The sequence below is a fragment of the Pagrus major genome, chromosome 2, assembly GCF_040436345.1.
Source record: "Pagrus major chromosome 2, Pma_NU_1.0".
In the NCBI taxonomy this organism is placed as follows: Eukaryota; Metazoa; Chordata; class Actinopteri; order Spariformes; family Sparidae; genus Pagrus; species Pagrus major.
This window is the reverse complement of record NC_133216.1, coordinates 27467208-27481065: the sequence shown is the minus strand read 5'-3', so window position 1 is coordinate 27481065 and position 13858 is coordinate 27467208. Positions and strand designations below refer to the sequence as shown.

The 13858-nt window shown below is 40.8% G+C and overlaps 1 protein-coding gene across 1 annotated transcript in view; it reads right to left on the bottom strand.

Moving 5' to 3' along the window:
- Positions 1-13858, bottom strand: part of LOC141020305 (calsyntenin-2-like) — a 250036-nt gene that overhangs the window by 84337 nt on the left and 151841 nt on the right. The window contains exon 4 of the mRNA XM_073495380.1: positions 1915-2123. Coding sequence (XP_073351481.1) covers positions 1915-2123 — 209 coding nt within the window. The remainder of the gene's footprint in view (positions 1-1914; positions 2124-13858) is intronic.

Genomic DNA, 13858 nt, shown 5'->3' with positions numbered 1-13858 from the left:
AAATACACGTTTGGTGAGAATATTTGCTGCAGCAGAATAGTGAATGTGTGATGAAAGGACCTGCCAGACTGCGTGACATTGTGAATCATGATGTGCTTTTTAAACTTTATAGCAGAGTCTGACAGATACTCGATATTTGGGGCTGGTGCCAATACCGATATTCAGGAGTAAAAAAGATTCTGATATCAATATATCAGCTCATATACACACATGTTTTGCAATGATCCCTAAAATGCGGTTATCAAACAATTGTGACGATGATATTTTACAGTTCAACAATAAACTTTATTGTCTTAAATGACATTAATGCACTGAAACAATAAACCTCACTGACAATTTCATAATTATAAGTTACCTCGAGTATCTTTTTCTGCCATATGTTCTGTAAAAAAGTGCACATATCGGCGCGTATCAGACAACATTCACGCTGTTACTGATATATCTGTGATAATATCAGCTGACCGATACCGTATATTGATTGGGCTCTATTTTAAAGACAAAATTGGAGCTAAATTGCACAGAGGATTACGATATTGTATATCAGGCTTTGGTAACACTGGAAAAATACTGAATATCACCACATCTGTCCTTTTTGTTCAGTTTATCCCTGCTACAGTTTTCTAGCTCTCCCTGAACCTCTCACAGCACTTAGTCTTGCTCTCAAAGCCAACCCCTGCGTTCCTCCCTCCATCTTCTTCATCTCTCCCACAGATACTCTTGAGTTCAAGGGCTCTCAAAGCCTTTTTCCTCAGCGGTCAATGGCTGGGCGAGACCCCTTCAAGAGACAGAGAGAAGAGCGAGTGCTCCGTCTCCAGCCTTCCCCCCCGCGTATCATTCACGGTGCAGTGTGGCCCTAACCTCATCCATTCAGCCTTTTTTATTGCAACACCTCGACAGCGGGCAATGCTCGGCAGCCGGCAGGAACTAAAGCCTAAACAGTAATCTCCTTGCTTGCACCTACAGTATGTCTCCTAAAAAAAAAAAAAAAAAACAAGAAAAAAAGGGTCAGCAGATTTTTAGAAGAGGCACAAAAGCCATTTGAATTCCAATAGCTTGTCTAGTAGTGGTTAAAATCAAGATTTTGAAATGTTAAGTGTGCCCTCAAGGATCCAACTTGACTTTGTGTAAGTTACCCAACAAGAGCGCTGAGACAAAAAAGACAAAACTATGGACTGTTTACAAATATGGATGTAATAACAATAAAGGCAGAGTTAAGTGTGTCCTCCATCAGACTAGGGAGGTCAGGAAGGTCATTTGAGGATATGAACATAGACACGACACAGACAAACACACACAGAGTGGAAACTCAGTAAAGTCAAGTAAGTTTGTGAGCGGCCACAGACTTTTCTTAGCATTTATCTTTGTCAGCGTGTGTTTTTTCATGTTTGTGTGTGCACAGACTTGTGTGATCTGATTTGTGGAGACTGATGGCTCTCTGGGCAAAGCTTGACTTTGTCCTTGGAAAGAGCAAAGAACACAGTTTACCCTGGGGACGGACATCTGTCAGAGTATTACGTTTGGCTACCAGACTGCATGCTGCTATGTGTAGTTTGAGTGTATGTGCTTGTATCTCCTGAGGCTGTTAAGTGCATGTGTGTGCACGGATGGGGTTTTCAGATCACGAGTGCCACTGTGTTGTGACAGAACTGTGTTTTTACATCTCTTTTAAATAAGAAGGAGAGCAAAAAACTTCAAACTTGGTTTGGAAGATGTTCGTGGACAGGTGGGAAATCACCGAAACAAGTGAAGCAGAAGTGCTGCAGAGGTGGCAGGTTGAGGGAGCACAAAATAAAACCTAAAATATACTGAATATGACACACTGTTGATGGCAATTCTATGTAGGAAGCACTGTTGATACCAAACCCTGAATCCTTGTGGATGCCATGCACGTATCTTTTCCTCACGTCTACTCACCGTTGCGATCTATAGCGAAGGGCGTGCTGGTGGTGGTGATCTGGTAGTTACAGATCTGGCTGTATTGTGGGGAGCAGTCCTGGTCTGTAGCCTCCACCTGCAGGATGCTGTCATAAATCTTGCCCTCGGTCACTGCGGCTCTGTACTGGGGCTCCCGGAACACTGGAGCGAACTCATTCACATCGTTGACTTGGATGTGCACCACGGCCCTGCAGAGAGTAGGGGGCGACAGAGGGGAGGGAAGTGGAGTTTAGAATGGAGTACTGTTTCAAATGCACAGAGCGTGACTGCTTTAAGGGCATTTAAATCTGTTAGGTTAGACTTTATATAAACATATCATAAAAAACAGGTGCAGCATTTTAGAAACCCCCATTTCAACCATTCCAGTGCACAGGATGAAGATGAGTTTGGATGGCAATGTAAGTCTGTCAGTCGGCCGGTCCACTACTTTGGTCCAGACCGAATGATCTCAAAAGCAATTAGATGTAATTGCGCAGGATTTTGTGTAGTCATTCATGGTCCGCAGAGGATGAATCCTGGTGACTTGTATGATTCCCTAACTTCTACCATAGTGCTTCCATGAGATTTGTGGAGTGAAATGTCTCAACAACTATTGGATGGGTGGTACAGCAGTGGTTACTTCTGTATCTCTTGCCAGACTTCATGTGTTGTGTGTTGCTTTTCTTTTCCTCCCATTGTGTGATTTCCTGCCATTTTTCTCTGTTTACCTGTGTCTTGTTTGTCAATCAGCACTGTGTGTATATAGTCTGTGTGCTCCCTTTGTCAGCTCGTCCTGTGTTTCACCTGAGCTTCACCTGAGCCTGTTGTATTCCCTAAGCCTGATCCAGTGTCTCCTTGTGGTATGTTTCTGTTTTTTGTTGATCAGGTTTTTCCTGATTTGAACTTTTGAACTTTGTTTTATCTTTTTGTGTTGCTACTTTGATTTCTTGGCATTTTATACTTCCTGGTTTTTGGACTTTTCAGTTGTTCATTAAAGCTCGTTTTTAGTTCCCAGTCCTGTTTCCCTCCTGTGTGTTTCTGCATTTGGGTCCTCACTTTTTTACCTAAACGTAACAGTGGGTGTTATCTATATTTAATATGTTGTGCTCTGTGCAGACGCTTCACTTTCTCTTAATTATAAATATAAAATTGGTGGATTTACCCACAAGATTTTAAAAGAAATCCTGCGTTACAAACTTAGGGGGATAGGGACCAAAAATCAAGATATTTTGGCCTTTGATGGATGAATTTGATCATTAGTGTTTTTTTTTTTAAATTAGTCTCTCATGAGTCCCCGAAACCTCAAGTTCAATATTAAATCACTGAAGTAAGCCTTTGAAGACATTTCAAAATACCCAATAAAAATCACCACTGCATGCACATTAATGAATTAAATTAATAATGCATTAACCTAAAAGCACTACTCTGCAACTATCAGAAAAAGAAAAATGAAACAAGGTTTGTTGTCTTTATTTTCAATACACCATTGTGCTGCCACAAGAAAATAAAATGAGAAAAATGAAAAAAAAAGTACCAGTGTCTGTGAAGAGGTTCTGTCTTTATTTCATTGTCCCTTCAAATGGATTATAAGTCGATATGTTTTTGATGTGCACACAAAGAGTAGTAACCGTCACTGGCCCTGGCACCAGACTGGGTGCCTTTCTTGAAAGTACATTTGAAGGATTCTGGTATCTTTTACTATTACTGCAGCAATGAGTTCAGCTTGGATGGTTAGGGGCAGAGTTCAATACCGGTGACAAATTAGTTTGCTAACCAATAGTCACACTGCTCTTTATGTAATACACTGCCTGACCTGACCGCATGGACTGCTTTGATTGTGTTGCTCTGGCAAAACAATCCCCTGGATTTCTATATCTATCAAACTCATGCAAACTATCCACAGTTCTCCAAATGCACTAAACTGCAGTAATTAATCATTCCATAAGTGATCTATCAGCAGTAATTCATGTTAAGTCACACATGATGAAAAAAACCCCCACCATTAATCACTTTAAAAATCTTCATCAATACTCTCCAACAGCCAGAAGGCAACAGATTGCACAATCAATCCTTCGATTCATTGACTGACAGCCAGTGATGGATGACGACAGAACAGAATAATACAGTTTTAAGCCTCAAATGGCAAACACAAAGTAATGATTTGCTTTAAGAGACAGAGAGGCGAAGATAAGTACGTGGTTTATAGGATTAGCTGGTGGGTATGGTAATGACGGTGAAATTATCCCATTAAAAGAAGCTGTAAATATCTCTCCAACATATGCTCTGCTGGAGATGGGGACTGGACAACAAAGAGAGAGACAGTGGGGAGGCTGAGCCCAGGCAGAATTGATTCCCTCGCTGCCTTATCGCTCTCTTTCGACGGCACACAAACATGGGGGAGCGTTTGTTTTTCAGTTTCTCCACACAGTTAAATAGTTCATTAGAAAGTAAGAAATACACAACTAAAGTATAAATGCAAAGGGGACAGAGAATGGTGGACATGAGGTAATGGTAACAAAGTACATTTACTTACTTTGTCAAGCACGATTTGAACTAAACTTGAGTATTTGCATTTTGATGCCATTTTAAAGGTGCACTATGCCGTTTTGGGGAAGAAGGAGCGTGATATTCATGGACTGATGGTTTATGCCTAAACAAACCAAAATATCAAACTCTTTGTTTTCATGACTGAATAAACTGAATAAACAAAAAGAAATTAAAGGACAACACAATGTCATACTGTGTTACTTTGTTTATATGTGGCAGACCCTGCCACCTTTCTAGCTTCAAACAATGTTCTGGGGACCTGTTTTTCCTCTGAGAACAGCTTGTTTATTCACTTATGGAAAAGACAAATATATCTGAGTTTGTACTATAACATCATTAATATTGTAAATATTAAAATTCTGAGTTTGAATTTCTTCTCTCCATTACAAATAGCCAAATCTACAGTACAATGAGGTGGCATCCAGTGATGACCCTGTATATGAAATAACATTCACTCTACACTTACATTCATTTTTAGTTCTCTTTTCTTATCAGACACATGTATAATTGATCTGACTCTGATTCACATTTATTATCTGCATTATTCAATGTAATAAGTTGGATTTTTATGCATTAATAACTGAACAGTGACTGTATCATTTTTTTATGGTATCTGTATGGAGTCCCAAAGCTGACAGAGGTAAAAAAAAATACAGTATAACTGAATGCTTTAATAACAACTAAATTATCATAATAAAGTGTAAAATAAACTCAAAGCTTTATTTCATTTAAGAAAATACATTTCCTTTACCACCACCACTCATTTTATTTTTTTAGGTCATCATTTTCCTGTTTTTTTTTTCTAGCAAATGAAATATGTATCTTTTCCTTATATTCCCTATGAAACACTTGCCATTTTCCTGACCACAGTTCCAGTTTTCTTCATGCTTATGAGTCAAATAGATGTCCATGCAAGTCCAGAGCAGTGACTGAACCTAGGTTTGTGTGTGTGTCTGAAAACACAGGTCACCAAACAGATCGAGCTAGCTTCAGCTAGCTACCTGGCTAACTCTCATCATAAAAGTACATTAGTCAGTGTAAACAATGTTAGTCATCTATATACCATACTTCTACTGTAGCATCACTGGATATATTGTAACAATAGCTAAAGTATTTTAAGCAGCAAGCTAACACTAATAGAGCATAACAATAGCCCATGTAGGTACTTTCATATGGGTGTATTTCTGAAAGCAGGACTTTGAACTGTAACAGAGTACGTTCACATCTTGGTGTTGCTACCTTTACTTTAAAGCCCAGAAAGCCTGTTTTTAAACACATCAAAAAATTGACAACAGTCGTTGTAATGCAATGCAGCATAAAGGACCTAACTAACAGAAAATGGTCCTGAACAAAACAAAACAATAACATTTTAAGTAAAAAAATCATCCAGGTATTATTTAAAAGACTTCAAAAGTGGAAAAACTCAGCTAACCTGCTTAGGACTGTGGGTGTGAGTGTGGCTTGGTCAGATTTGATTTGTGGCAGGGCAACATAAACAACCCTGGATCTGTTATGACATTTTCATTCAAAACTTGCTCAACTGTGGTTGTTGCAGAGAAATATGTAATTCCCTCTTTCCAACTCTGCCCCAACCACTTCAAACCTGTGAAAAAAATCAACACAAACCAACTCGTCAAATACAGCAGCTTTGTCAGTGGCCTTAAGCTTCAAACTATGATGCCCTACCTACCACTCTAGCATTTATTTTGCAGGTGAAAGGGCTCCACGGTCAAGTGAGAAATAATTCATAATAGGCAAAGTCCAGTTAGACTTTCAAAATAAAGCTTGCTGACAGACATTTTAGGAAAAGATACTACATTCTTTGGGTTAAAATAACTATGTTCAGTCTGGTAAACTTAAATCATGTAACTTATGTTTTATGAGGTACATTACTTACATAAGTGACGTAAGTACATCAATTGAGTACTTTAAATAACTAAAGGGTTAGAAACAAATCACTCTTCATTCTTGTTCACAAATGGGGTGCAAACCCCTTTTCCTGGAGGAAGACCACTGTATGACCAATCTAACCACCTACTCAAACTTTTCTCGCTCTTTATACCACTGCATTAGAGGGATGCTCAAAAAGGCTGGAGAAAACATGGACAGAAAGTTTCCGTATAAATTTCTCATGTGTAATAAATCGTGTTCTAACTTTGAAAGTTCGAAAACTCTGTTCATGAAGGACCTCATAGCGACATACTGCCTTTGATGGTTTTCAGGCCCTAAAGGATCTGAATACAGGACACAGCAGCAGAATACACATATGAAATCATGTGCGACAATGAGTAATGACTGGCCTTTAGGATTTGTGGGCTGTTACCAGCAATGCTAACAGCAGTGAAGATGGTGATAAGAAACACTGACAGATGATGGCAGCACCAGTTTGTGGAGTAAATCCCTCAGCCAGCCTTGTTTTGTCATATTAATGATGCTCTCTCATAAACATTACCCCCCTGCTTCGCCATACTCCCCAGTGGTGCTGGAGCAAACATATGTTCCACTCCTCTGGGACTTGTAAGGAGGGACTGCTGTGAGTGTGTGTGCGTGTGATCATGTATCCATGCACAAAAATGCCAACTATATAACTAAATGCAATAATTGTGAATACGTCTCATTGTGAGTGTACATGTGAGTGTGTGTTTCTCTGCTGATGGCTCACATCTGGCTCAAACAGACGCCTGCCTCTCTTGGGCCCAGGATGTTTGTGTGTCTGCGCGTGTGTTTGTGAGGGTTTTCATACAACTGGAACGTTGCCAAGCTGAGCCCATGGCCACAATTCGTCCCTGTGACAGGCCTCTGCTCATAAGCAGGAGGCCCACAATGAGCCGGAGCGACACAGAAAGACAGCGGGGGGTTAACTGACCCCATGGGTGCGAGAATGATCACAACACCACTAGACAAAGTGGATAAAAACCAGAGCCACAGGGAGGGCTACTTGGAAAAAAAAGGCAAAGGTTAAAGAAGCAACATCACCCCAGAGAGTGAGGGAATGAAATGTACGACCCTGTTTTCACCCTGTGCTGGAATTGTGGTCAAATGGTGGCGTAAATCAACTCCAGGTTTAAATGCAGCTAAAGTGCAATCTGACTGTATAGAGGCAGAACATGTAAAATCAACATTGATGTTTTGGTTTAAAGACTGTGACATGACTGATAGCTTTTATCCAATACCAGTGTACTGCATTTGACTTTACAGTCACCAGATCAACACATCAAAGCTCTTGCGTGTGAGAGCTCTCCTGAATCAAAAGACTCAATATCATGTAAAAGGGTCGGAGGACTGTGCACCTTTCAGTCACTTTGCTGCTTATTGCTTGCTAGGTGTAGACCAGCTAGCTGTTAGCCAAAGAGAACAGCCTATACAACAGAGATAGGTACAGAGGATAGAGACAAACAACTGCACAACTTTATATCAACTACTAAGAGATTAATTATTCATATCAACTGAAACAAAGTTCTCTACAGTGTCAAATCATGTAAAGCAAAGGTGTTTCACACTATTTCATGTAATTAGGGAGCACAACAGTAACATGAAACAGTGGAAGGCATCGAGCTGTGTGCCACTTTAAGTTAAAAACAGTTATTATATGAATTGATTCAACAGACGCCGATAAAGATGCAGTAGTTTCCAAGCAAGTACATCTGACAAGTTGACAACCCTCATTCACATATGACAGCTGGCACAGTGTACAAAAGGCTGTAAACCTACTGTGACTTTATTAAATATGAGTACTGCCGCAAATCAGTTACAAAGAATTAAGTTGGTCTCACACTTCTGTTCCTTCGCCAATGCCACATGGTAACGGTCGGGCTGAGTGCAGCGGTGACGTCATCACCGTGGAACTCTGTGTAAAGGTCCGAATTGTGCTTCTCACATGTGCTCATTAACTTGCTGGTCGATCCGTTGTGGTTCTCCTTAGAGTGTGCATCAATGACGACAGAAGGTTCACGTCATATGTGTGCTACTTGTGTATTTATGGGCACGTAAACACTGTTTCAGAAGAGTTTACTGTTAGTGTGGGTTGAGGATCGTGACCAGATGACCGATGACCCCAGTTATTTGAATGCTTTCATTGCCTGTCTCACTGATATTACTAATTGGATCAGTCATTTTGTGAAAAGTAAATGACCAGAATGAATAAATTCAGAAGTAAAGGGACAAAGACTGCAGTCAATGTCAAGTTAAATGTCCAACCAGATTTAGACACAAGTAGCACCTCTAGGAAGGGTTTTAGATTTTCATTTGCCTTTATAAACAGGTCACGGAAACATAATTAAGTTGTTTATAAAGCCTTACATACCCTAGCACCTTCCCATAGCACTTCAATAAAAAACTGTGTACCAATCCATTAATGTCAAAAACAGTTTACAGATTACAAAAAAAACTGTCTCTTATCGAATAAAAAGGACTAAGAAGATGTTTGCAGTCGCCTTTCAAGGACTTAAATATCTCATGAGAAAATGAAGTGCGTGGCGAGCAGTGGAGATGTATTTCAATGCCAGGTGTGATTTCGATCCAGCTCAATCATATGCAGAGACAATCAGATACCAGCTGCATGTTAAAGCCAGGTGATGCATGTTAATGCCAGGTTAGTATTGTTCCCAGCCTATTACATATTCATCCACATTCATTATTTATCAACACTCAACTAAACACAGCCACTCAAAATGAGTCATTATTGAATGCCTCCTGTGCATGCACACACACATACACACACCCCTGCACACCCAACACAAAGGCAAAGGACTCAATTAATCTTTGTCACGAATTAGCCGAGAGGTTGAATCATCAATTTCCTTGTGTATGACCAGAATGGAAATAAACAAGCCTAACTATAGCAATGGGAGCAAGTGCACAGGGTAACACAGAATGGTAATCTCATCAATATACAAGGAAATCCACTTCCACATTGACTTGCACCCCGAGGCACTAGCACAGGCCTCCATGGGGGCCTCTGTAATCTTAATACAAGGTGGTTATAATGTATGGAATCCACTTCAATGTTTAGCTTACTTCCACCAGATAATATGGAGCAAATGATTGATGGATGGCTTGGACGATCATGCCACAGAGCAGAGAAATATAGAGGGAGTGATACAAAGGATTTAAAGCTGTAATCTCCATTGAACTTTAAAAAAAACAAAAGGATTATTTACTGTTTACCAAGCATCAGGGGCATAGCAGAAAATTCTGGATCCTTTAGATTCTCTATGGTCCCCCTCCCACATCCCCAGCTATTCATATTAGTATCTTTGTGGGCCCTCCTCACATGAGGGCCCTGTATACTCAGTCCACCATCCCCCCCCCCCTCAGTTCTATGCCCCTTAAGAGCATTTGTGTTTGATTAAATAACTGAACGTCCATTTGCTCGTCAATGCCGAGAAACATCTAAGCATTCGCCGACGTGTGGCGACACCCGATCGTGGTTTGAATCTTGGATTAGGACGGGTGTCACTTACTTTCATCTGGTAACTAAAGTCAACAAGCACAGATGGTGCAGTTCCTGCAGGCACATATTCATAATTGAAACACGCAGACTTTACTCTCTTATTACATTATGTTAGCTGAAGATAAACAACATATTTCTACACTAGATGTTTTTTTTTCTTTCTTGCCAGGAATAATAATCACGTCAACTAACAGGTTTTGACAGAATGAGGTTTCACTCATATTAGCATCAAGTGTGACAAGCGTGAAGTTAAGATTCTTGGTACAATAAAGCGCCGACACGTTGACGGGGCTGCTCTATCGTTGTGCAGTCCCCTGGTCTTCTCACTGCAGGAATTTATCATGACAGCTTATGCTAACAAGGCACAGCTTTTGGCCCACTTCTTCACTCATAAGAAAGTGAGTTTTTTTTGTTAATATTGAGTGTGTTTTTTTGTGGTGTCTGTGTATGAGTGTGTTTATTTGCATTTGTGTGTGCAAGTTGGTTATGAGATGCAAAATCAGCCTATCTTTCCCAGCCTACGGTATTTGTCTTATTTATATGTAAATTTAGGTATATCAGTGTGAGTTTGACTCAGCATTTGGGATTTGTGAGCGTGGTGGTGTGTGTGTGCACATGGCTGTCCTTCAGCTAGCTGTTCTGTGAGATAATTAGCCTCTCCAAACTGCGGGGAGGTTAGGACATACAGGCCTCTAAAATTCACTAATGATCACTTTAATAACTACGGCGCTGCCAAACACCGAGCATGTGTGTGAATGTGTGACTACACAGACATGAGGAAACATCTGTGTCTAAATTGCATCTACATTTTTTCACAAACACACACTCACATTTGTACACAAAGAACAACCTTGGGGGCATCCAACCCTGTTGTGAATGCATTACCCCCTCTGACAACCTCCAGGCACTTAACCCCCGGGCCAGTGTTAAATACATGTGTTGCTGTTAGGTGTGAGTCCTGGGAAGGATTATGAATATGACATGCTTTGCAAGGCAGTGAGATGTCCCTTATGCCTAATTACTACACAGCAACAGTAGAAGGTTGCGCACAGCAAGGTGTGTGGGGAATGGAAAGGTACAAACAGTACAGAAACTTCTAGTCTTCGGGTGCTAATTACTGAGATGGTATGGTTGTTTTTCAGCTGCACCCATCCCAAAGGCTCGGCTCACGTGGCTAGCTATGGTGAGTTTTCGAGATTTTGACACACATTTTTTTGAGGACCAAGGGAAAAATATTACAATGTGTTTGCTAATGATGTTACCCTAAAACTGTGGTTTGTAACCTTTTATACCTATGACCCTCATAAGAATTATTTTACAGATTACTTATGACCTCTTGAATTTGAGCATTTCAACTGAAAGGTGGATTCCTCACATGAACCATTTCATGTTTCATGTATTTGTATGTACATGTAAGGGTTTTTTTCTTATGTCTGTTCTCTTACAAACATTTCACGTGATATCTGCCTTTTCACATGTAAAAATCATAACATATGAAAAGAAAACGTTACATGTGAACTGGACAACCACGTTGTGGCACAACCATGTTGACTGACATTTTGATTTAAAATTTACATTTTCACAAGGGAATTGAATCGTTCATGTGCGGTTTGCTTTGTTCAGTGTGGATTTGAATCTCCACATGTAGAACCTGCTAATCATGTTGTAATCCTTAAGATTCTAACTTTTGCCCCTGTCCCAGTCCAAAAGTTGGAAACCAGTCTGCTAAAAACAATAATCAGATCTAACGTAGGTCTTTAAGCGAATATGGGAATTCGTAGGTGTTTAAAAACGTGTTCAAAAGACGGGTGTTTAATGATTATTTATCTCAAATTTTCTGAGCTGTCCTTGTTGCAAGAGGACATCTGGATGTGAAGGGATGGAAAGTTTGGGTCAAAATCAGTTTAAACTTGTTCTAATTGTTCTGTCTGTCGGTATCATATATCATGTCTGTGTAACATGTTGTTGAAGCAAATGGTAATAATCTACATGGCCACAAAATATTATTTCTGAGAAATACAGCGTGACATATATATCTCCGCTAGAATTAAAATAATGTAAATATTTGATTTCTGGGGCCCTATTTAGACCGTCTATAGCGCTTGGTTGAAAGCGCAAGGCGCTAGTGCGTTGAGGGCATGTCCGAATCCATTTTGCTAATTAAATGGCGGATAATTTGGGCGCAAAGTGCTGTGTACGGCACAAAGGGGCTGTAATTAGACTCTGAATTAGTCATGGGTGTGTTTTGGGCGGAACATAAATTAAACCAATCCGAGTTTCATCTCCCATTCCCTTTAAGAGCCAGGTGTCCCAGGACCTATTTAACATATTTAACAGTGGCACTCTTCTCCAGTGAGGGACAGGGATGTGATTCTTCGGCTGCTGGACCCTCTGCCCTGCCATTTCACAATCGTCTGTCACATCAGCAACCGTGTTTGACTGCATATGGAAAAATACGCTGATATTTAACTGAGGACTGCTGCGCGTCCCTCTGTGTGTGCACAGATCTCCCTGCACTGAGTGTAAGATAGGGCCCATAATCCTCAAAGTCTTTTAATTTCAGCAGCATCTCTCAGTTAAGTATTGTGGCCTGTACACAGGCATCAGAGAGATTTTTCTAAGGTTGCGATAACTCGTTATCTGCACACCAGATGACTCCTCTCAAAAAAGACCAGGAATACTTGACACCAATTATGATGATTTTTTCTCTGCTGAATCACTACTTTGTTAAAACCAATAGAAATACACAAAATGGACTAATCACATTTACGGCTCCTTGCGAAGAATGCTGAGAACACTTCATAGCTCAGTACAAATTGATCATTAGGCAGAGGTCAGCCCTACACTGTTGTAGATTAATTTGTGTTCCATTTAAAGCTGACCTGAGCAGAACAAGTCTCAAGGAGTTTAAGGTGAATACATCTACGCTTTGCACTCTGCTGACAAGTGACTAAAGCCTCGACATGCAGCCGAGCACTATATCTCAGAGGGCAGAAAGACGCAATGTGATTCAGAACTGGCAAATCTGTTATATTTGTGCTCTGACTCAGAAAAAGGCAGTCATTAATGTCAGCTTTCTGTTGCTGCGGTCTCTCACAAAGTCACCAAGATTGGAGGACGATGGGTATATTCAAAGTTTGTCCATTTGTGAGTGGAGAGGCAGTCTGCACAAATTATTCAAACACTGGAGTCTTTAAGGACTGACGGGAAGAAGGACAGAGTCAGACAACAGGAGCGAGCTGAGCTGTAGCCAGTCAGGATAAAAAAAAAAAAAAAAATACAGGAGTGAGAAGTAGGGCAGCAGCCATTGGCAAGCAGAGGGAGCAGGGGAGAATAGAGGATAGAGTGAAGTTTAAACTCATCCCGTGTCACTCCTGATCCTCTCCCCTGTCCTCTTTAGCTGCTAATTTTCTTGACTGCTTTCCGTCTCTGCTGTTGACGTGTCATGTGTAATTTGAGCACAGCCTCAGGCGGAGATTCGTCTTCTTCCCTGTTAGCTTCTCTCTAAATCGGAGCGAGCGAGCGAGCTGTGCGGCGAAAGGCCAGCTTCATCCTTTGAGAGTTGCCAGCGAAAGGACAGGCCATTTAAAGTGTCCCCAAAATCACTTCCCCTCCAGCATCGGCCTGTCTGCGCCGTCCAAACTGGGTCTGCGTCACAGCGGGGCACTGAGTTATGATGATAGAAAGTAATAGTGTGACATAACAGGATGCCTGGGTACTTAAAAGTGATATAGAATGTGAGCAACAGCATGGAGATAGTTGCACAAATCCATGCTATGCTCTACTGACTTAAAACTTTCACCGAGGCTTGAGAACCCCTGCCGCTATAATACCAGGTTTACCGTGGATACAGTATGTGTCGTGTGTATCTGTGAGCGTCTATAAGCTGGACAAGATGATAGATTTCTGTGCGCGGCTCCATTGTGTGCTGAGGTGAGGGGGTTG